The sequence below is a fragment of the Nesoenas mayeri genome, assembly GCF_963082525.1.
Source record: "Nesoenas mayeri genome assembly, chromosome: 17".
Lineage (NCBI taxonomy): Eukaryota > Metazoa > Chordata > Aves > Columbiformes > Columbidae > Nesoenas > Nesoenas mayeri.
Window position 1 is genome coordinate 7,777,158 of NC_137565.1, and position 25,663 is coordinate 7,802,820.

The 25,663-nt window shown below is 37.8% G+C and overlaps 1 protein-coding gene across 1 annotated transcript in view; it reads right to left on the minus strand.

The window, feature by feature from the left end:
* LOC308047189 (septin-2) overlaps positions 1-25,663 on the minus strand; it is a gene marked incomplete at its 5' end in the record, with an annotated part of 28,632 nt that overhangs the window by 600 nt on the left and 2,369 nt on the right. The window contains 9 exons of the mRNA XM_080355496.1: positions 5,333-5,426; positions 11,554-11,611; positions 12,590-12,673; positions 13,709-13,854; positions 14,670-14,771; positions 19,120-19,237; positions 19,737-19,871; positions 24,521-24,644; positions 25,259-25,345. Coding sequence (XP_080211622.1) covers positions 5,358-5,426; positions 11,554-11,611; positions 12,590-12,673; positions 13,709-13,854; positions 14,670-14,771; positions 19,120-19,237; positions 19,737-19,871; positions 24,521-24,644; positions 25,259-25,345 — 923 coding nt within the window. The 3' untranslated portion in view covers positions 5,333-5,357. The remainder of the gene's footprint in view (positions 1-5,332; positions 5,427-11,553; positions 11,612-12,589; positions 12,674-13,708; positions 13,855-14,669; positions 14,772-19,119; positions 19,238-19,736; positions 19,872-24,520; positions 24,645-25,258; positions 25,346-25,663) is intronic.

Sequence of the window (25,663 nt, forward strand, 5' to 3'; positions counted from 1 at the left end):
GAACACACTTATGACATTGCTTAGGTAAAACAGAAAAGCAAATAGATTTTTTCCAAGCATTTTTACAGCAGCATTCATATGGTCAAAAGAAGGGATACCAGTCTGTAATTCCAAAATAAGTACCAGTTTTGGATGTCTCTGTTTGCCATTCGAACAGGCTGCTACACAGAAAGCAGAACTCCAGCTTTCCCTGGAAAATGGACCCTGCTTAAGCAGCTGTGTCAGATTTGGAACTTGGGAGACGCCTTGAATTCTCCAGTCCCAAAACTACTCATTCCCAATAGGAAAAAATAGCTTAATCTAAACATTCATCTGGATGGAAAAGATAAATATCCTAGAAAACACTGTCGTGTCAACTCACTTGTCAAGTCCAGTGAAGCACTCAGATTACAGCTGCTGATTACAGGGGGGATAAGGAGCAGGGAAAGCTGACAACAGGGTCCTTTGCTCTGCATCATCCTCACAGCTGCTCAATACACAATTACTTAACATTTTAAGGAGGCCATCAAGTCCCATAACAAGCAAGCCAGCATTAAGGCTTTAAAGCCAGAGTCCATACATTGCTAACCAAATTGTGCTATACTGCTACTTCTGAGTACAAAAAAACCCTAAATGTCTGCCATTGCCTGCCTAACTGAGAGAAGATCCCTCAAGAGAAAAGCATATCCAATGTTTCAGACCCACAAAAAGACTGGAATTTCCAATAAACACAAAGATTTGGGTTTATAAGCACAGCTGTGCGCTGATGTTACCAATATTAGCAACACAATATCCACATTTTATATGCTCAGTGAACACACTTGGGCAAATACATCTGTGCATTTCAATGTGGATTCATTCCACTACTCTTTCTTCCTAATCTCCTTATGAGACAATATCTTCTATTAGGTTGATACCATTCTTTACAAATTTGATCTCCAGTTTTATTAGACTAACATTAGTCCCCTATACTCCTTTCACCAATACACAGCTTTAATAAGCCCCTCAAACTACAATGTGAATTCATACCATCATTTAAGAAACACAATACATTTCTCCAGCTTGTCATTAAAACAAAACTTTCTCAGTAAGTGGCATAACCAGCACCACATGCATGTGGTCACACAGCTCAGCATCCCACATTTGTGAGAGTTTCAAAAGCCACCAATGTTTGCTGAACCTGGAGACCAATGGTGGGTGGTCTTCTCCCCCAGTTTCTAGCCAGAGAAACATCCCCTGGCAGTGCCAAGCAGTTGTTCCAAATACTACAAATTTGCCCAAGCTTCATATTCTCTAGACTCAATTTTGGCTGCCAAAAACTACAACATAATCTTCCCTAAATGACATTTCTCATCAGATCAATTCACCAGCATGGTTTTAGAAGGCTGGTTGCTATGACAACCCTTTGTGTTGTTCTGTTAAATGATGTCAATTCATTGGTATAAAGAACTAGTTGTTTGGTGCCTTTAATACTGTTCTTATCAAGAATCAGAACAGCGTTAGTGAGCTCAGGAGGCTTTAAAATACTTGTGGAGATCATGAGCTATACTAGAAGAATTTTCAACATCCTACAGATATTTTAAGTGCAAGATGCTCTCCTTTCTTTTTCTGAACACATTTCCCTAACCGTAACTACATTTCCAGCTGGCTATATCTGTTTTCCATAGTCTGGCTTCTGTTATTGGTTTGTCCCAGTATGATCTTCAAGCAGAGTGGAAGACAGACAATCCAGATTTGTAAGAATAACAAGAGGAAAACAGATTGCAAAGAGATACATTTCCAGAAACAGAGAGGGAAAAGGAAGAAACACCCATCAATAACCATTTCACTTGAAAAAATAAGTCCAGCTTTTCGTAATAATTGCTCATCTGAGGTGGATGAGTTCAGAAACTAGTAAATATGCTGTTGGAATTACTGCAGGCGTATTTCAAAAGCATTTGTTATCGGAGTATCCAAACAAACCTAAATCTGTTATTGCTTTGGTAACTTATTCCACTCCTCCCTGTCCTTCCTCTCTAATCCTTCAATTTGAACCTTCAGATATAAGAGAAATAAGCTCCTATACTTTATAGCACTGTGCTTAGAAGCACTTCCACACACATTGTTCGTACACAGAAGCTATTAAATGTTTAGAGGAAACAGACAAGTGTAGGTTACCATATCTCGTTAGGGCCAGAGTAAGTCTGTACTCACAGGCTTTTGTCAAAAACTGCAGCTGGCACACTGGTCCCTACTGTTTCCAAAATCATCGTCTTCCTTTCCTACTTCTAAGCCCATCTCCACCAGTGCCCTTTTTCACCCCCGTTGGGTTTCCATTTCTCTACAGCAAGAAATCAGTTCATCCTCTTTGGAAACTTTGAACATTTTCTGTGTATAATCTTTGCCTTTGTCATTCCCATTATGCTTCTCTTACTTTAGCCTTGAAAGTAAAGGAAACTGCTTGAAGTAAATTCTCCCTTTGCTCTTTCCATAAAGCCTTTAAAGATGCCCCTACTCAAAAATGAACAGGCAAAACAGACCTTCCAGTCATCCCATCTGTGTAGCACTTTATGGTAATACAGATTCATTAGTCTTTTTGGCAAGGATTTGAGTTTAGCACTTCTTAATCATTATGCAATGCCAGACTCTTCCCAGAAAACCCTAAAGCTTTCAGCAATCTTCTCCCCACCCTGAAATACATCTGAAAACAGGAGTATTTCACATATTTGGATATTACCACATTTCATTATCCTGCTATTCACTCTCCAGGTCTTATCTATTAAGGTATTTACACCATACTTCTCTTTTCCCAAAATATCTGAAAACATCCTTTTATCTGTGCTTTATGAAGTGGAAATTGTTTTTAAGGGACTTTTGAAGAAAATCAGTAAGTGCGTATTTAAAATAAAAAGAGTGAAAATGTTGATTTCTACATAAACTATCTGTAAAGTTACATATTTTTCTCAAGAGAAAGATAAGTAAAGGTGCAAAAGAGCAGTTGGAGGAGAAACTGTGCTTTCAGTAGCAGAGCTGATCCTTTAAATTCTTGTAAAACTAGAGCCTGAGATGTACTCAAGATAAGCTGTGATAAAACAAAAAGATTGATATCAAGTATATTTAAATTTGTTAGCAGTTTGGTTCTGTTGGCCACTGTGTTCATTAGAAGTTTCTTGCTTTCTCTGGAAATAGTGAGTTCAATAAAATACAGCAAATAAATCTGATGGGAATGCTGGAGGCTGAAATCACCATTCCTCCTAAACTGCAAAGTCAGTTAATGTGCACGAGAGAAACTCCCCTAAGGCCAAGTTCTAGGTGAGGAGTCACTTCAACATGCTGACAGGTTCATACAGCAACACTCTGGTTCAGCAGGGTTGCAGTTACAGATCTGACTGTGTGTATTAGACTTTTAGCATAATTTGTTGGCTATCTATCAATATCTCAAGGGTAAAAAAGGTTCAAGAGTCTTTCCTGAAAGCAAGCTGTTGAACAATACGATTTCCATAGCAGCTGTAGAAATATTGTTTAGCAGATTCCAAAAAAACAACAGCAGGACCTCCACTCATTCAAATCCTTCTCAAATTTGTTCACATTCAATATTTCAGACCAATTAATTTTCTCAAGAGTTAGTTGAAACTAAATCACAACAAGACCATGCGGACACTTAGCTAAATCTGCAAAGCTCTCCTGCTTAACACATTTAGTGGTCCGAGATGTATTCCAGATTAGCAATGTAAAGTATCTATAAAATAACATTTCACTTGGATGCACATGAGGACGCTCAGAACTCTGTTTACTTATGTATCCATGGCTGCAAATTCAGCCTGGGACAAACCATGCTTCAATTCATTTTTATAAATACCATGCCCGGTATTGCCAGAAGCTGTGAAACACAGGGAACCTGGTGCCATTCCTGGCTAACCATTAGTGGGAATCCTGCACACCATCAGCTCTCAGATGCTGATTTCACAGCAAATATAGGATGTAGGAACTGAAGAAAGAGCTCTGAATATATTTGTATCATTTGCCATCCCGTGCTCTGCAAGCAACAGCTACAGACAAGCCTGTTAGATTTAGGGGGGGCAGTCCTTACAGAGTATCCATTTAAAGGATGCTATGTGATCAAACGTGATTTGTAAGCCACAGAAAGAATTGAGCTCCTTTGCAAAAAAAAAAACCAGCAATATAATTTACATTCTGTAAGTTTCCTGCATCAAACAGCCATTTTCACATGTGGTCAGAGTTTGGCCACAGGATAACAAAGCCACCATGCAAACCTGGGACCTTCAGTTCAGAGTCAAATATTTAACAGACTTCTTAATGACCAGCTCCTGTCTGAGAAAGCGAGAGCTTTATGTCAGAAACCACTATTGCATATACTGCATGGTGAGCCACAAAATTACCCTCAGTGTTTACATTTCCAGCTCTAGGACAATACATCTTAGTATGGAAGTTGGAAGACACGATGTGAAGGCTCCTCTATCTGCAAGACTTGGAACTGTGACAGTAAGAAACCTGAGTCTGAATTACTTTTTTCCCCTTAACTACTTAACTCACAGAGCACAGTGCACATACCAGCAAAACCATCAACTTCTGTTTAAATAAGAATCCAGTGAATAAGTTTATTTCTTAGGAGACTTTTTTTCTTCTCTTATTTTACTTTATATAAACAGGAAGACCGAAGGTTCAAATAAAGGCAACAAAAAAATCTCCTTATTTTAGGCTTGGAATGTTGGCAGCTGCCACAGGGTCATAAGGGATAATATAATCCATTTTATTCAAGCTTTACATTCCAGAAGACCAGCAATCACAACTGGAGAATTAAACTGAAGTATTAAGCAACAAGATTCCTCATATCCCTCTGTGTTTTTATTCTTGCATTTAAAAAGAAAAATTCTACCAGAAGAGCTGCATTCTGAAGCAAGCATGAATATTTGCTACAATCATTTGTTTCTTCACTCACTTGGATCCCACCTAATATATGATATATAACATCAAGGAAGTCTCTATTCAGTACACTTAACCAGTTTATCTAAACTTTCATTTGGCTCTTTGAAAGAACTGCTAAAAATTCAGCAGCCTATATGGCCCCAAACACCCTAACTTTTGTTTATATATAGCCAAATTAATTTTCCGAGCAGCTTGTGCTAACAGAAACAAAGACAGATGATCCAAAAATAAGGCACTGAAGAGGAGCATTTACAGGTCTTAAAAACAGCTACATAGGTAACATGTGCATAGACATTTTTTTCTAGTCTACCCAGATCATCACTCAATTTTTTTTCTATAAGTACTTTAGAAGTCTAAAGTGAAAAATTAGCAATAATCATTGTGAAAACCTTACGTAAGAGGAGTAAACGAGTCAGAAAAGTAATACCTGATGCATCCAGATGTCAAGCATCTTAATCATCACCAGGCTTCATCCTCATTTGGGCTTGCATCTGTGCAATCATCTCCTGCATGCGGCGCAGCTGGAAGAGAAAAACACCCACATGTTTAGAACAATTTCACGAGGAGTTCAAAATCCAGGAATCTGTACGTCTTTTTCTCCCATGGTAGAATGCAGATCCTGTTTTCCTCTTTATAAGTTGGAAATGGCAAATTAAATTGCATAATTGAATACTTAGGTTTTTTCAGTCTCAGATTCTTTAGAGTATTACATCTAAATTTCACAAAAGATTTGTAAGATACTTATAACAACAATTAAGCAAGAAAAACCAAATCTTTTGGAGCGAGCTATATTTGCACACGTGTGAATCAACATTCAATCTACAATAAAGACAATACGCCATTTAGGTGTGTACAGAGACCCACTGCTTGAGTGAGCTGAAGCAGTTTTGTTCTGATACAAGTGCTCAAAGCATAATATTATGTATGAATACTCATCTTGTGGCTAACCAGGACATTCTGCAAAGCTTTAGCAACAGTAACAGCCGAACATGCAGACAGAATTTTAAAGCTACTTCAAAAGGAAAACAGAAAGATGTTTACAAAATTGGGAAAGACAGACTAAACATATTAAGCACCAATATTTTTACATCTAAACAACTACTTTTCCTGGAAATAATTGTTTTCCTAAGGCATTTTCTTATGACACTTATAAGCTAATTTCCATCTCATATAATTCATTTTTTTCCCCCAAAATAACAATTTCAATAAATGTTCCTAAGAAAGAATACGAGACATACAGATTTTCAAAATGTATATTCAAATACCTCTGATTTGGTTTACAAATAACTAGGTAGCTCCTTCCAGATGCAGGTGGGGAAGCTCCACATACACAACTGCCAAGTGCCCTATCTTACTAACCGGAAAAGAAATAGGCTGCTATTTCCATGCACACTGTATGAAATAAGAGTCTGTTTCACGTAATAATCTGAGGCTTGCATAGCAAGTTTTCATTATTCTAAGAATCATTGTATCATTTTATAATATATCCAGCCTTTCTTCCCTTTAGAAAAAAGTAATTACAGAATTGCTTTCATTTATTTTCAGAGACGGGGAGGGGAGAAAAACTCTTCAACTCAAAAAAGCACTATATGTTTAAACAATTAAACTGTATTTTCACCCAGTCAACCACATTAGCTATTGTGATACTAGTTACTTCATGAGATTCAACACAAAAGGATATGCAATAAATGCTTGACTACATGTATGTGGTGTTGAGGTGTTAAAGTTCGAAGAAAAACAAACCAAAAACTAACACAACCAAACCCAAAACAAAACGCTGAAAATTAACCAAAGCCAGAAAGTCCACGGCAAAACTAACTGCAGATGCCTTTATTAGGTTTTCTTGCCTGGTCTCAGGTACACATTTGGGAAAGAGTAAGAAACTGAAGAGTAAAGAATATGGAAAAAAGAGAGATTGCAGAGTAACCAGAGGTTACAGAGGCTGCTTAAAACCAGCAGGATTATAAACTGCTGCTGCAGCAGCACAGGTTTAACAGAGGCTAATTCAGGTTCCTGTGACTGCTGCATAGATACATGGACAAAAGGAGAATCACACAAGAACAGCAGGAGATACAGCTGGTAGTGATGGTTATATACCTACCTACATCTTTCTGCTAAACACTTTAAGCAAAAAGCCTCTAATCAAAAACATAGCATAGTGCTGCAGGAAGGAGGACAAAAAAGCAGGAAATCTCAGAAATGAGAGTTGCATTGATTCCATGGCCCAAGAAAAACGTTTCAAAGATCAGCTTGTAGAACTGGAAGACACCTGGTCTGTTCAACTGCATCTCTGCAGATCTACCATCAGAATAAAACCAGCTTTTTGAAAGCTCGCCTACTTGAGCCTTCCCAAGAGCACTCCAAGCTGAGCCATGAAACATCCCCAAAATAGAAACCATTCAGTAATCACAGGGGAAGATACTGCTGCACATGTATTACAGTGATTGCTCAAACACACAATTCTGCTAATAGCTAACGTCATATTTTTAGACTTAAATACAGCACAGTCTCATGTTTTCTTAACCTTAATTGATAAAAATATGCCCACACCATGAGAGAAAACAGATGCTGTGCGACTCAAATGTAAGGTAGGACAAAAGCACTACGAGACCTCCTCTGCTCTAGCGTTCAGATGGTAAGATTTTCCTTCTTCATGTGGTGTTTTTGGGGTCTGCTGGATATGTGTTAGTCTCATCCATTAGCTAAAAAATGGCAAGTTTCTGAAGTGATTGTAGCATAATTCAGTAGAAAAATTTTGAGGCATAAAGCCTGTTAAAAAAACTACTCATGTTGTTGTATCCTATGGCCACTAGTAGGTAAGTCCTGTGAATTCCCAGACATCAAGAGAGTAAACTTAAGTAAACTAGGTGGAGTTTATACCTGGGTTATGTCAGGACTAAAATTTAGTTCAAACTATTATGTAACTACTGGGTAATGACTACACATAACTACCATAGCAATACACAAGGAAACAAACATTTAAAATGAGAGTCAAGGTTACAGAGTTAAAAGTGAACCCTACAGCTTCTTAACAGTTCCCATGTCACTAATAGAAAGCACAGATCCACAGCCCCGCTTTACCTCCAGGATTTCATCTATCCTACTGTGCTTTGCTCAGGATACCAACTACTCCTGTCTGAATAAGGTGAGCGGCTTTTTGGTGACAATCCTACAGATATCACAGGAAAATAAATGTTAGAAACCAAACAATACTGCTTCCCACTGACCTGCTTCCCCTCCCCACACCAAGTATGATTCTTTCAGCCCATGCCTTTACAGAAGGAAGTTCGTAAGGGAAGAGGCTGCAAGAACAGGGTGAGATGGAAAACTGCACAGTGCATTTTCTATTAAAATCGAGATGTTCCCATGATAGTTGCCATTGGTTAAAAATACTTCCAATACTAAAGAGTACAATTAATCTCATTAACTGAAGACAAGAGAAATATTCCTGACAAATTTACTATGATATATTGGAAAAGGGGCTACAATCAAGATAAATGTATTTCATAAAACATATCGACGTTATTTATAATAGAAGTCACTATGGCCACAGCCATCACACCCCGCAGGCAGCACACATTGTTCCTTCAAAGAACAACTCAAAAGGACAGAAAGAAAGCAGTTACTCCATAAAAAAGAAAAAATTGGTCTTCATTCCGGTCCCCAAGGGATTATCATTGTTAATTGCTTATCAAGGGTTTTCTTCTCATTATGTTCTCCCAGAACTAAGACTACGTCACCTTATGGAGGAAGTCTGAAGCATTTTGCTCCCCTGAATTGGGCAACAACATCCCGCAAAACAAACGAAACTTCAGCGCGGTTTGTATTTCCCCGAGGTCTGCAGGCCTGCACCAGCAGTCATGCTGTCTCTCCATATCTAAGTTCTCACCTTGTCTTTCCAGAAGACACAAATACCTGCAACACCAGGTGGTTCCCCACATGCAATCACATCCTCACCTACCCCAAAGCTGCTGCTGTGCCGCAGCCCAGCAGCCCCCCCGCTGTTCCCTACAGACCCCTGTACCAAACCAGGGTTCTTCAGCTCAGCTGATGAAGGGTTAAACACAGCCTAAAAGTGCAAAGACATTAAAAAAACATTCTGACATAGCAATTAATTCTACTACATTCAGCCTATTGCTGACCAGCTTCACTGAAGACAGTAGAGAGAAGGGATTTGCCCAAAGCCTTGGGGCAGCTCATGGAGGAAAACAAATCAACCAACCAACCCACTCACCAACAGAGGAAGTTTGTTCCTTGTTAGAACCATGATTACGTGAAATGACATTTTTCTTGGAAGTACTGCCTCTCAAAACTTTGAAATGCTTTTATTATGAGATATTTACAGAGTAGGAAGAGTACGGCACAATACTACAAGCTTTCTTAAGTTTGTGCCCATTTGCACCACAACATCCAAATAATCTGAACTGCCGTATATTTACAGTTGGGAACATGGGTGCTTTGCTTCTTATTTTCACATCCCAGCTCAGAAAAACAGGTCACCACTTGCAAATGAGCAAAAATCACAACCAGACTGAGCAATAAATTCCAAATTGCTGAACTGGGGACCACATCCTTTGGCATAATAAAAGATCATTTAGCAAAAGTGATGCCTTTATAAAGATGATCCTGGCATTAGCCCAAACATTCATTCCTTCCAAGGTTATATAAACCTCACAAAACTGTAAATAGAACGTCAAGCACCGTTACTGATGGGAATGCAAAACAGGAGGGGAAATGGATATTTGTTTTCTCTGCAAAGGCCATGGAATGCGAGCCCATTTCCTCTGTGCCTCTCTCCTCCCCAGACTTTTCCCAGTCTGAACCTGAGGGATGATACGGAGATGAAGGGATTTCATACCGGCTTATCTACAGAAGATTCAGCAAAGCCTCTTGATCTCTTTGGGACAATAGAAAGCAGAAGTTAAAAATCTATTTGTTTTTTCAAATTCTAACCTAATCTTCTGCAACTTCAGCAGCAGTTATTCAGAGATGATTATTCCCAGAGGAAACTTGCAGAGACTGTCCTTCAAGAAATTAAAGACTTCACCCCTTTAGCCATGTTATATTAAAAAAATACATTACATACATATATATACACATTCACACAGAGTGGTCAGAATAGACCAGTATTAATAATGTGCCTGCAATATCAACAGTTTCCAGTGGAAACTGTTACAGGAGAATCTTTTCAGACATAAACCTTAAGACAAATAGTTCTACGAGGATACTCTAGTTTCTCCTTAACTACTAGACACATACAATTTACATAGTTCAAGTAACAGGAGAAACAGTTATGACTTAAATTCTCTAAGCCCAGAATCCTGCAAGCATTAAGAACAAAAGAAGAAAAGCCACACACACACCACAAAACCTTTTCAAAAAATACCTCTGACGTTTTCAAAGCATCCCATATCCCTGGCTATCAGCTGCTGGTCTACTCTTGTTTTACACACACATCAGTAAATGGGAGACAGTTAATTTGTGCACAGAACACTTGCAGAAGTTCCACCGTCATAACTGCATGGCCATCAAGTGCACTTACATCACTGAAATGAAGTTATACACTGATAAAGATGCAGTTAATTTAATCTCCAGTAATTCTTACTATTAACTACACGTTACGGTGATAATCAGCTGCTTTTGCATTTCCTTTTAGGAAAATTTTTTACTATTTAAGTCAACATACCAGGGTTAGCTATTTTTAAATGTGGATGCTATAAAGGAAAAAGGAAATGCACAGATTGAAGTAACTATATTTCAAAAATTTCCATGTATGGGAGCCTGAGTCTTTCACCTCAGAAACAGACAAAACTGCTTGTAGTTTTTTACTGCTTCATCCAAATCACTCCATATATGTGTTTATATTTTAAATCATGTTTTCCTGCATTTATGGACTTGGATCCAAGCTGAATTGGACAAAAGAATGGTAAACAGAACAAACACTGTCTTCCGACTGGCAGCAGGTCTTAAGTTTTCACAATGCAAGCAGTCATAAGCATTGGCAGTGCACTGCTTGAATTTAAATACTGCGCTAAATATCTCTAAATCTTCAGAATTTTACCATAAAAATGTTAAGCTGAAAGGCCTAGTAATAATTTGAAACTTGAGTAAGAAATCAGATAGAAAACACCCAATCCATAAGTAGACTGGTACAATAGAAATACTATGAATTTTGCTGCATGTCGAGATTAAAAAAAACATACATATTAGTGATATCATGGGATTCTTAAGATTCAACAACATTTTTCTACTCCAGAGCCACAAGACATAAGAAGAAATGTACTGGTAACGTGACTGTCTATTAGACTATCAGTCTACCCCAACATATTATGTCTATAGCAATATATATAGCTGAAAAACAAATTGACCTTAACACTTAAAAAATAGCAACTATCCTTATGGAAAATTAGCACAACTGGAAGTGATAAATACCCTGCCTACAACCAAGGATCCACGTGCTACCTACCATCTGCAGTACGCAAGTGACTATAACCAAAACACTTTGTATGGGCAACCTGTATGTTCAGATAAGGTCTGTCATTTTTCACAACTCCAGTCCTACCCTCCATAGGCAGTTGACATAGAACACTGAAATTGAAATATAGCATGTTATATTAAAGAACAACAGGTTTAGAATCTTCCTCTTACCTCAGCCTCTTTCTGCTGGAGGATTCTGTCCTTATCTACCACTTCTTCTTCAACAGGCCTATTGAACAAGAGAACACATTGATGTGTGTAGGATACAGAAGCAAAACTCTCCAAGAACAGATTCAAGGTTCATATTTCAGTTAATATAACTACAACAAAAAGTCTACATGCTTCCGTACAAGGGAAATTAGGATATTTTTAAACCCATGCTTCCCTTTTGTAAAACACCATCTTTACCTCACACTCCTGTTATTCACTCCCCATTTCTTAAAATTTTATTTATTCACTGCTATAGTGATTTTTTTAGCTATTTAATCAAGAGATTCCCTCCATTATGTATCCATGGTACAAAAATCAAGCATCAAAAAGCAGTGTAGGCTATTTCCTTTCTTCTTTAAGATCAAAATGTTTGGCTGAATACTTAAAGAACAAGTGAAGTGGACATAAGAATAAGTTGCTATCAAAAAAGATGCAGCACAGGTACGTGCAGATTTTTTGCATGAAGTTGCCAAGGACAGAAACCTTACCAAGAAATAAAAAAACAAAACAAATCAAAAACACAAAAACCCACCACAAACATTACCAAAAATGATTGTTTGGTCTGAACTTCTCTCTCTAGCTATATATGAACAAGCAAGCCCTGCAATAACTGGAGAAACAATATCCTGCCTGATCAGATAGGATGGGGCCTATTTAAATGTGCCCACTAGAATTTTTTTTTCAAAGTAGACACCGTTCAATAAAAAACTACCTTGCCTGCAGCCCACAGCTTCTTTATGTACATTCCAATTAAAAGCATAGAGAAAAAGGAATGGATACAAAAGCAAGAACGGCTGTTTGTAAGCACCGCACTTTGCTAATATTACTGTTCTTCAGGGAGAACATTTAATATAAATTTCGGCAACTCCATAGATTGAAATCTCAAGAGAAATAATTAGTTACAGGTGAGATGAGTTAGATGAACAAGTTCAATGGCACAGAGGAAAAAGAAGAGACCCACGAGCAGTAATGCCCAAAGGCGCACACACGCACTTACTTGCCGGTTCGCTTTAGCCTCTCCGAACGGAAGTTTTCATAGTGCAAGTCTTGGGTCACCTCCTGCAGGTCCTGCATGTGTGTTCTAGAACATGCAAAGGGCTATTGAACACTTTGTCCTTCTTGTCAAAGGAAGAAAAACACCCTTTTATCTTCTTTTTTTTTTTCTATAATGGATGCATTTACTGGAAAAATAATCCTTACAGATCAAGGCTGACGTAAAGCTAGCCAGAACACTGCTTTCATGTTTATTGCTCTTTAATTCACACTTAAGCGCCCTCCCACCAATATTCTTCAAAGACCCAAAGTATGTCATCACCCTCTTGTTTACTACTGAGTCTACAGGAGTTGTTCATACCTGTCTTTACAGTTTTGAGAACATTGAGAAGGCAGTTATTCAGAAAGATACTTGAATTCCTGAAGTATTTTTTGCCTCTTAAGTGCTATTAGGTGTAATTTGTAACAGAGAACTAGGTGGAGCTCCTTGGCTCACATAGCAGCTGACATTGTCAGGAAAGAAGTGCCCACTATGAGTGACCAGCAGAGGGCGATCCCTGCCCAGCAAAGACTGAAACCAGGAATGCACAACAGAATTCAATTTCCAGCAACAGGGAGAGGTCGTAAAAACACACACACACCAAAGCCCACCAAACCCACCATACCCACAACACTTAAAACCATCTACACAGGCACAATATATCCGTATCAACTAAAATCATAAAGGGGGGGTATCCTGTTTAAAACAGGATTTCCTAGACTGCCAAGAAACCTGAGCTTTCCCTTTAGAACACTCTTCACATTTTAATCAATCACTTCTGGTAATATTTTAAAAGCCTCTCTGCCTCACCCACTGCACTATAAGAAAACATCAACGTATATGTAAAGCCATCAGTTCACATAAGACATGTAAACTGTCACATATAACTGTCAATGTAAAACACCGAAAATCTTTTCTGAAGTCAGAGATCAGAGGATTACAGCAGCAAAATGAGCTGCAGCGGGCTAAAAGTACCTGCCATTAGAGTTTGTTTTGAATTCAGGAGTTCATGTTCTTGTACCTCTCTAGTCATTGTAACAGTTACATCACCACCGGAGATGGGATAATTTTACCATTACTCACACCAGCATTGTGCGCAGTTTAAGGAAATCATTGTGCTCTGGATTTTCAACTTCAACAACTCCCCACGGATACAGACGGCCTCTGATTTTCTTGCCTTTCACCTCAATAAGTTGATTGGATCCAATAACAGCAAAGGGAATGCTGGCCTAAGTTGAGATAGAGTAAAACAAATTTCTGGTTTGATTTCTGACTGGTTACTTTTGCATGTTTTGTTTCTCTTTGAAAGAAAGCAAAAAGACTTAAGTAACAGACAGGAGGAGGGAAAAGAAATGCTGACAAATGTACTCTACTATAATCCTTCCACATGAGAAAACCACAAAATCCTATTCTAGGTAATGCAACCTCTCATTGTTAACACCTGCAGTTGTGTTAGGATCAGTTTGTCTTCAAACACAAGGCACAAAAGGAAATGACGCTTTGCTTTAGGAACACTTGATTGTTGTTGAAGTACAGTTTGGGCAAAATGTGTCATCTGACATAACATCATGCATGGAAAACAGCCAACAGAAACATTCTTCAGATACAGATTGAAGTAGCTAGACATAGAATTTCAGATACATTCTTCAAGCACCTTTGCTAATATCACAGCACTAAGAGGAAATTACTTAAAACATGTATTATCTGCTCTAACAAGAGGGAAGTTGTTAATTAGTATAGTAACCATAACACATGCACATTCTCTTTGCTTGCATGTAAAGGGTTTGAGTCAGAAAACAGACTGCAAATCACAGTCCTTGCTGAACAGTTGCTTACATTTAAAAGAGAAAGGAAAGTCATGACACGCTACATTTAGAATTCTGATGAAGCAGAAACTGGAATAAAAAGGATTATAATTCAGAGGAGTTAACATCCGAAGAAAAGTCGAATTTTCAACACGTTATAAAGGAATAAAGTACCTTTAAGCATCCTGTAGGCTTGAAGAAGTACTGCAACAAAATAACAAATTAGGAGTGAAACTTGCCTTTAAAACTCTGGTTTGTTCTTTAAACTCCTCATCTTCGTCAGAATCCGCATCAGGGAGTTGATAAATCCTAATGCCATGCTCGGAAATCTCATCCAGAACCTGAAGTTTACAAAAATGAAAGAATAACAAGTTCTTATTTCATTGAAGATGTATTAAATTAAAAATATATACAACTGATTTACTCATCTGCCACATCTAGAAAAATCAGAATGCTCTTCTGCTTAGAAAAAAAATCATTAGCAGAAATTGCCATTACTTATGCTTTGAGTGTATGTACTACCAAATCAGTGTGTGTCCAACAGGACTATCTGACACAGCATTCATTTTATTCTACCTATGAAGAAAAAAACCCAGCATTTTTCCTTCATTTAAAAGAGACTTCAAGTCCACAAATATCCTGTAAACATACCAACTAAATAATTTTTTAAAAAACCTGAAGATTTACATGGAGCATAATACAGACGCAGAAAAAAACAAAGTGAAGTTAATAAGAAAAAACAAGTAAAAGCAATGAATTTGGAGAAGGGATTCATTAGTTACAGCATCAAAACCATGCAGCCCATGCCAAAGTATATTTTTGGGTATTTGATAGACACAAATATCTAGAAGACAGTGCCTATTGTCTCTTGATTCAAAAAGACAAAAGCTATTCAAAATCCACTAAGAGAAAAACCATCCCTAGACAGTTTTCTCTATTGTCACTAATGTCTGAGATTAATATATAAAAATATCCTATCTGTATTCCTTTGCGCATTCTTTCCCTAATGAAATCACTGCAGGGTAAGCAGCTAGCACAACGCCAGGCCTTAGGCAGTTTCATAAGGTGCTACAAGTCAATGCTTGCTTCAAAACTGAAGGGAATAATACTTCTACTGCCATACTGTTCAAAATCTTTAAGTCAGAAATCCCATCAAATGCACTGACAAGATTTTCTTTCACTAAGGGGTGGTGGTATGAGGAAAGCATGAAGAACACTGAGACTGCACAGTAACTCTCTTCAAAGGCATCTTGGATATCTCAGCAGAAAAGGTTATATCTGCAAGCTTCCCAGATTAGTATTCCCCAATGATTTGCATGTGTTAACCCCACAACCAGCACCAGAACCAAGCAGCAGCACCACTGCAGTAATAAACTCCAGCAGCAAAGCTGGGGTAAAACCAGAGGCAGTTTTGAGGTAACCATAAAAAACAGTCAGAAAAGCCTACGCCAGGCTGTTCATATAACTTGATAACACAATTACAACCAGACTTCAAACAGACGAGACGCCTTAATGAGCCTTCTCATAGTATTGTTGTATAAATAAAACTGATCCAACCAGAGCTTGATTAAAAACAGCTGTTTAAAATAAAGCAATCCTTCAGACCATTAGAAGAGGAATGACCATGTATGAGCCACAGCTATTCCCAGGACAACGTTTCCCTGCCAGGTATATAAACATCCCCCGCACTCACACACGCGCACACACTGAATAAAATATTATGAGCCCCCACCTACACAGAGAGCAATATTTTTAAAAGAAAAAAGTTTGGGAATAAGTGCTGCCAACAAGCAATTAACAGTTACATTCACACAACTAAATGTAAACCAATGCATGTTGTTACTGTTTTGCAAAATGGAAGATAACTAACTTGTCACCAAATGATACTAAAAGATGCACAGCTGGAACAGGTGGGGCAGCACTACAGTGCAATGTCTTGGAGTAGCTGCATAAAACAAGAAAGCACATTTAACCTGGCTGAGATCTTCAAGATAAAATGCAAGCGAAACAATAACGGGAAGGCCAACAACAGGGGTGCTAGAATAATATATTACAGCTGTTAAACCTAGTGCTTTCCTGAAAGGAAAAAGAATTGCAATAAAAACAAACTGTATTTTATGGTCCTAACAATGAAACAGCATTTTGCTTCTTCAAATCTGAATTTTATTGGCCTCAGAGGATTCTGTGTTCCTAAAGATTAGCCTTCCCATGGGAAATTAAAAAAAAAAAAGTCAAAATATTAGTTCCCCTCTCATGAAGTCATTCTTTTGAGCAGGTTTCCTTCGCAGCCTTGCATGGCACAGCTTGTGAAACTGCCTTGCATTTCTTCCCACTCCAGACTTCTAAAAAATAACTTTGAATTCCAGAAAGACCAAACAGGAATTACTCCAAGCTGGGTTTCCTTTTCAAGCCCCACAAGCTGATCTTGCTGCTTAGTCCAAAGCGGCAAAACAAAAACATCACACTTCAGATTGATGGCCAAATGGCAGAAACATCTAAAAAAAAATAGGACTTCAAGCTGCGTCAGCAAAGTAGGATTTTGATTCTTACTCCTGATTAGAGATTCTGTGAGCCGAGATGCTTTGAGTTAGAACAATATACAGTAACTAGACTTTCAAAGCTTTGGAACCACATTATACACTTGACTTAGTATAAACTCAGTTTGTAGAGTGACCTTTGCCAGCAGCACAAAAATAATGAAGACTTGTTTACCTGTTTCCTAACCACTTCCTCAGACTACAGCTTCAGTGCCATACATCTCGTTACATTTAGGCAATGCATAAATGTGGTGTCCATATATGTAAGTCAAGATTGTTTTAAAGTCTAGAAATAACTACATAAGGATTAGCACTGAACATGGTCAAGAGAAGTTGCCTTTAAATTAATCTGCTCATCACAGGGTATGTAAACTGGGATTCATCTCCATCTTCTACAATAAATGTACATCATTAACCCTCAATCTAACAACCCTTACAAAACTGCACTGACAAATAAGCAATTCCAAATTCATATTGGGAAACATGTTCGTTTATGCTACTGCCACGTTTCAGCTGAACTCCGGTGTTAACAACACACAGAAGCGAACATCAAACAACACGTGCACTGTGGTGTGCTTGACCCTAGGAAAGGCCACCAAGCAGCAGATAAAAGGAGCACACAGGAGTCCCAAAACAATTACCGCAAGTATTGAAAGCTGGAAAGAGCATGTTCCTCTTCATTTCACCCAAGAGCTGCTTCTTGTGAAAGATGACTGTAGCTAACTTGTATCAGTTTATTTTATATACTTGAACTGACAAAGCAGAACATTCAGATTCCCAGTGAATTATATTGTAAAATGATTACCGTTCCACTTAAATGCCTGCTTCAAATCTTTCAACATCATTCTGCTAACAAATGCTGAACCAAAAAAAAGTACCTCTGAAAACCGAGCCTGAAGTACGCTGCTGAAAGATCAAATACAGATTCTTTATAAACAGTAGCAGCTCCACAAGCACTGCCTACTATCAGACAAAAATCTTTAACCAAGTCAGTACAGCTACAGAAGAAGAGAAGCAGTGAAGCCAGCAGCCACATCTGGCTTTGTTTTGCCCACAGTACCTGTCACCTCTTCATAGCATTTGTGGAGGAATAAAAAAATATCTGTTATGCTTAACAAGTGAATGAACTGATTTTGCAAACTTTTCTCAGGTTCTATTGACCCAATCTCAATAAATTTTACTGAGCCATCTTCCAACATAATATAATCTCACCACCTACCCGTTCCTTTCTTTGTGTGGTGCATGAAGCCAGTCTGAATCAAAGAGGATAAACCAGGAAATATTAAATATTTACATTTTTTGGGCAGATTGTTCTATTATGAGATTAAATGGAAATTAGATCTAAGGTGAAAGAGTTTTACAACCACAAATAAGTACTTCATTCCTGTAGAATTCACTACCATGTCGTATTTGGCAGAGGCTGGCCTGTTTTAGGTTTGGCAAAATATATTAAAGACAGCCAGTAAATCTTCCAACACAAAAAGACTTTTTCCAATGCAATCCTGAGTACATCCTGGTATTTCGCATGAACAGATAACCTAGTAGGAAAAAATGTATACAAAACAACATACATTTTTCCATAACAATGGAGCTACCAAAAGCATCTGGATCATACATCAGTCCAACTGTCCTGCCTCTATATGAGCATGTTAATTTGTATCATGGGTGCACTTATTAAGCAAGTTTCCAATCACCCTGATTTAGCCACATTTCCCTACAAACCACATGGCACAGCTAGAGTATGCAAGCAAGTTTGTTTTGGACGAAACTAAACAAAGACTCTCGAAACACATTTAATGCTCTCCCACCACCAATAGGCTTTAAGTCCACTGGACTAGACAAGAGCTAGTCTGAAACATCTACACTACATGCACTGCAGGATGATTTGAGCCCTCATTACAAACCGTTTTGCTCAAAATCTGCTCCAGAGGGGTGCGCTGCTTGCTACAGCAGATGAAGCAATAATGGCCAATTCTCAGCAAACGTAAATGGTAAAGCACATCAGACCCCAGTGAAGATTTCCCACCTCACACCTCCTGAAGATTAGGTCTTTGGCCACTATCATTCACCCCTCTCCAGTTTTAATTTACTTTATATTTGGCTTTAACATTGTAGGAGTTGCATTGTTCTCATGATCAAGTGTTAGACCTACTCTTCTCTTCAGCCTTTCTCTCTCCTTCAGCGTCAGTGTGTCAGCCTTGGCGATCACAGGGACAATGTTGACTTTTCCATGAAGAGCCTTCATGAACTCTACATCTAATGGTTTCAGCCTGCCAACAAGAAAAAAAAACACAATAACAATAAAAAGGTGAGTTTTTCATTTGTTTGTGAGGGGGTTTGGGTGGGTTTTTTCATGGTTTTTGTTTGTTTGTTTTTTAAACAGACCAAATGTATTAGGAGTTATTTATTTCTGGCATCTACATAAACAGTATTTTCAGAATAAATGAAGTCAGAGCACTTGCTTACCAGCTTGGTTGTGTAGAGTCTAAATTGAAATTAAAATTGTCACTATAAAATAAATTCGATGTTATAAGCTCTTCTGTTTCTGGGTGATAAACAATGCAATACTGACTGCTTCAAAACAATATTAGAAGCCAAAAAGCGGACAAAGCAGAGTAGAGCATTAATCCCCAAGGACCATTTTAATTGCATTGGCTAAGTGACAGTGTGGGAAGTAACTCAAAATTAAGTTTCCAGTTCAAGTAATGAACAGACTTATGAACAAGATATAACGCTCTAAAAGACAAGAGCCCAAGAGCTTTTACTTACCCATGCCCAAAGGGAGAGATGAAGTAAAAACAGCAATGGACTCTGTTGTCTATAATGTGGCGCCTGTTTAGACCGCTCTCATCATGAAGGTATCGTTCAAACTGGTTGTCAATGTACTGGATAATTGTTTTGAAGCTGTGATATGAGGGGGAAGAGAGGTATCTTAGATCAGTTTTAAAATAATAAAGAGAGTTACGCAAAGATAAAAACAGAAGGAGAATCATACTTGTCTCAAGAACATTTCTGTTACAAAAATTCAACTTGCTAGCATTGAATTTACTACTGAGGAAAAGTATTTTGATAATGTAAAAAGATATTTTCATAGCAACCACCAAGTGTCCATGCCTGAGCTACTTTTTTAACTTGGTCCACTGGATAAAAAGTTCGAGTGTGAGCTTAGAGAAAAGCACTGAGACAGTGCTGAGACAACACAGACAGGAACACAAGACTGAGGATTTTTCTGCTTTTCTTCTGGAGGTACAGGGTGAAGATTTGTTTTTAAACCAGCTGACAAATGACATATCCCGGATTTCCTCTTGATTTACAACCCTGACCTTAGAACCATGTTTCTATAGATACCTATGAAGATCTGGGTATTCTAGTCTGTTTGAATTAAGTACAAATAGATTTGCAAGTTACACACTAAAGCATCGCATGATTTATGAAGCTATTTTTGTTACCTTACAGAATCCTTCTCTGTTGGCAAAGAAAAAAATAATTCCTACTTAATTCAAGGTATTTTAAAATATATCCTTCAAAGAAGTAAAGGAACACAAAATTTCATCACATAGATCAACCAGATACAAAGAGCAGCGACTAGAGAAAGAAAACACAATGCATTACTAAGAAGATTGTTTTAAAAATTCCAGACCATGTAGCCACCTGTAAACAACATTAATATAAAAGGACACTTTATATTAAGTACTGCAGAGGAAAGGGAAACGAACACACTGATGAAGATAAGATTAGGCAGATGACTGCGCATCATGAATATATCTTAAACTACTTGGAGAAAAACTGAGGAGAAAGCTGAACTTGAAAAATAGTATTTCTGTTGTTGGGAAAATTTGACTAGAGAAATTTATGGAGGAAACAGACCAGAGAATTCAAAAAAATAATTAGTAATCTAGAAAATGAACCCATAAAATGATGGTAAATACTGTGACAGGCAGCAAAGTTCAACCCTGGGCTGCATGCTTGAAATGAAGGTAATGAAAGAAAGTTACAAGAATGATTGAAGAGATCCTGGAAGGAATTTTGTTTTCCAAAGCTGAGTAAGCTTTTGGGTCTAGGAGTAATAAATCCATACTAGAACATATATATACACACATGTTTATGTCTTTGCAAGATTTGCACTGTTCTAGCTCATTCTACAGACGAAGACAGAGCAACACATGGAATTTATTCCATTTTGACCTTAGTGCTGCTCAAGTCCTTAAGAACTAATATCTTAATACTTACACGTGGAAAAGGACATGGATTACATTCCTGTTAATCTTAGATAGTCTCCTTCTAGTTGGTGAAAGGTAATGAGACTGAAGACGTAAAACGTTAGGACAGAAACCAAGCACAAACAATGGGAAAGCAACTATCGCACATTTCTCTGGCAATGTAATTAGTTTACGTGCAGTTTTCTAGCTCTAACAGCTATAATTTTCCCTATAAATATGGTGTCAGTGTCCTGTACCTCCTGGACTTCCGGGAAACACCTGCCCTGCAGCGCTGTGCTGACCATGACTGAGGAGATAGCACATCCTGCACTGTAACAGCAAACACAAGTGTTGCATTTAAGCCCACCAGGGGAAAATTAACACTATTACCAAGGTGCCAAAAAAACACAAAATACAACTTAACATGAGCCAGTAAAAAATGAAACTTAGCAGCAGCAAGAAAGCAGTTACCAAAGAGTGACCTGCGACACTGCAACTAAGTGAAACAAGGCATATGTTTAGCAATATCCAACAAGTTCAGCTGTAGACTGTTTTTGTCAATCATCATTTTGAGGTCAGATTTGATTCCAAACCTGTGCATGAAGCAATTTTTTTTCCTCCTCTCCTTACATCATTTCTCTGTCTAATGAAAGCTGTTACTCCAAGGACATGCTGCTCTCACAATCCCAATGACCTTATGCATGGAAGAGCTCTATGCTTCAAACTTCCCACTGTAAAGAATTTTTCTGTTCTCCAAACACACACCTAAACAGATGCCAAGAGCATTCCTGGGTGTAGTTTGATTCTAGAATACACAACTCCAGCCAGCACTAAAGCTCCATACGGAATCTAAAAAATTATCACTCTGGTTAACTGTGGTTAGCATCTACCTTTTCTTACAGGCTGTTTTAAGTACAACAGCATTTGGAAAACAAAAAAATAATCACTTTAGATATGTTGTACTAAATTTATAATAACTCATTTCCCAATCCAACATTGTTGTTCTTCCAATCCAGGAGACCTCCTGGACAAATTTGGGACAACACATAGTCCTTCCTAGCACTTATTCTATGATGGAAAATACATAAAAATTGACACCACTGCACATCCTTGAAAGTCAAACTCTAAAATTAAGCCCTTTCATCAGTGCAAAGACAGAAACAAAAAGCCATTAGGAAACCTACTCTGGAAAAAGATATTTGAAACACTATCAACAACTGCTGTCTCCTAGGGACATCACGCCAGCTTGATTTACCTCTGTTCAGAAATAACCTTAGTAAAATTCATCACCCTGAAAAACAGGCAGTGTGCATAAACTGCAGCTTTCCCAAAAAAGTGCTTTATAAAATTTGGATTAAAATCAGCACCATCTACTGGTTAACTATAATTGCAGTAAGTGCTCCTGAACACAAACATAAGTTCAAGAACACGAACCTGCTGCTCCCTCTGAGCGGACAAGGAAGGAAGGTTGTTGCCCGGGGTTAGTCTTGACTACAGTTTGAAACAAAGAGTCCATCCATCCACGTCCCTGTGACATCCTGTAAAGACTAAGAGCTTTTGTCAAAATGACACTCATCACAGCTGAAACAAAGTCTTTTCATGTGGCATAAGAAAACGGGACTCGAGAGAGAGACAATTAAAATTAACTGCATCTTTTTATTTTGTAGTATCCAAGTACTATTTGTTCTCGTAACGTATTTTGACGTTTAAGATTTGTCACAGACAACTAAGTATAAGCCTGTAAGTTGTGCTACTGGGTCTGAATCATCATGGAACAACTCTATTTAGCAAGCCTTCAGAAAGAGAGGGGAAAAACCTGAACACGTAGGTCTCTAAGAAACATCTTAGCAGAATAAACAAAGGGCATTAGCACACAATCAACAGGAAGGGCTCTGTGTAACACAATACAGGCTGCAGAGCTCCTCGCTCCAGCGGAAGGAAGCTCTAGTCAGTGCACAAAATAAGTAAGACCACGTTGCAGCCCAGAAAGATGCCTCAGTGCTATTCTAAAAGTGCATTTTTTTCAACTTAATAAAGTAGGAAAAGTGAGAGGAAAATTTAAAATCCCACTACAGCTTCTCTTTGAAATTTTCATTTAGTATATTATACAAATTCACTGCCTTTATTTACACAACAGAAAGAAAAACTATGTCCGATAACAATGTTCTTCAGAATGCTCCAGATAACACAGCATTCTATCAAGAAATGATTACAAAACATTCTATTGGCATTATAGATGTCTATTTTATCAGCTATTTTCCTCCTTCCTGATCTTTAATTTATACTGAAGAATTCAAATCAACCAGTATTAGCTTTATGCTCCCGTTCTCTGCACAGTGACAGTGCTTGTCTTCGTATTACCCACCTCAAAACCCAACATCAATGAAATTTAATGGCTAAGTAAAAATACTGTTAGCATTTCTTAAAAGACAACCACATGGAAATTGAAAGTTGAGCTTCTAGTTGCACTGGAATAATTCAGGCATCCTAGTGAGCACATTAATATATCTCATCTTTATTTGAAAAAAGTTATTATAAGATCAGTTTTCCACAGTTAAAGAAAAGTGCACAATGATGACAATTTGGAAATTCTTTCTTCACAATCTTTATGCTAAGGCAATTATGTATGTTGTCCTGTGTATCTGTAGACAATTATTTCAGCCATGAAAGATTATCAGCAGTATTGAGGAAAGAGAGAGCTAAGTAGTAAAAAACAAAAAGCAGTTCTATCCAAATTGCTAGTAGTACATATAAAGGACAGGGAATGAAAAATGAAAAGTACTGTCTTAAATTCACAGAAACTGGATGGGCCGCAGACACAGAAAGGAAAAGACAAAATAAGTTCCCTCCACCAAAATTCTGCCCTATTAGAACAGCCATGAAGACAAAAAAGTTGACCGCAGTTGTCAGAGAGAACCTAGAGGAAAGGAAATTCATCTTGAAGGAGAATCACAGCCCAGAGCACACTAACCAAACCTTGCAATAAGAAAAGGTTACAAAATTGAAACAATTTTACTAGAATGTGCATTTTAAACAACAACAACAAAAAAGGAGAAATTTGATTTCAAAGCTCACACAAACTAAATGCTCATGTCACTGATGATATGAAGATGAGCACCCAGAACACAGAAGTGCTTAGAAGACTGTGTTTAACTGCAAGGGCTCAGAAAAGACCCACTATGAATTAACGATAACACCCCATCAATGTTAAGAATAATTAACTTGTTACTTCCTTTCAGTAGGAGTTTTCCAAAGATCACCAGCTCAATCAATTACGTTCAGAGAGACACAGGTGCCAGAGTAGCATTTGTGTAAGATACAAACTATCAAGCAAAGCAGCATTTACACACATACCAGTCCTGGCTGTTAATGGCATCTCCATATCCTGGTGTGTCAACTACTGTCAAACGCAGTTTCACTCCTCGCTCCTCTATCTCTACCGTAGAAGCTTCGATTTGAACAGTTCTCTCTATTTTCTCTAAAATGAAGGAACATTTTGATTGTTAGTATGCCTATCAACTGCTGCAGAAATCCCTGCAGGAAAGAGCAACACAGGATGAGATGCAATCTGAAGTGCATTGTAACCTACGTTACATAAAATGTTTTAAAGAAACAAAACAAGCTAGCTAGTCAAAATTTAACATTTTTGTAAATAAACAAGAAGCAATGAACTGAAAAAGGGGATTTACTCATGACAAAAATGCAAAAATAAAATTTTAATACTCAGAAGCATGCTAGATCCTTTGTCAAAAGGCATTTACACCTCTAAACAAGATTTAAGGTATTATAGGCAAAAAAACATTAGAGAAAAGAGGGATCAGACCAAACCACATTTAGGTATATTGACACCTAAAAGGTTTGAGGGATTAGTCTCTTTAATAACAATTGATGAAGAAACAACAAAAGCTGAACCTTTGAAAGAAAATATAAATGAGAAAATAACAGCTCAACAAAATATAATTTGGAGGATTAAAATACAGCTAGACAGCATGAAGAGAGGGTCTCATGGGGGAAGTTATCATCAGAATGTTAACTGGAAGAACATGAAATTTCATATGGTATGGGCTAAAAGAACCACAAAATCACATTTACCGGCAGCTCCAGGAATATAACGTTCTGGATAAAGATCAGTCAGGAACAGACTGTTAATTAAAGTGGATTTTCCCAAGCCAGACTCACCTACAAACAAAATAATTCAGATTATTAAGCACATGCACTTTTACTGCAGGCTTTTAAAAGCACCTTTTCCCAAGCCCACAGTATGGAAGAAAAATTTGTTCATCAGGATCCACCCTAGTTCTTGAGACAAAACATCAAAGGTCCAGCTAAGCACTTTAAAAACACAGGAAAAACAAGCCTCTAGTGTTTTTATAAGTGTTACATGAAAATGCTAGGTTTACTGTAATAGATTTCATAATAAAAGCTGAAAGGTCATACAGCACTTTGACTACAGATCTAGAGATAGGCCACTTCAGGGGAAATAAAAGCTTTTTTTCA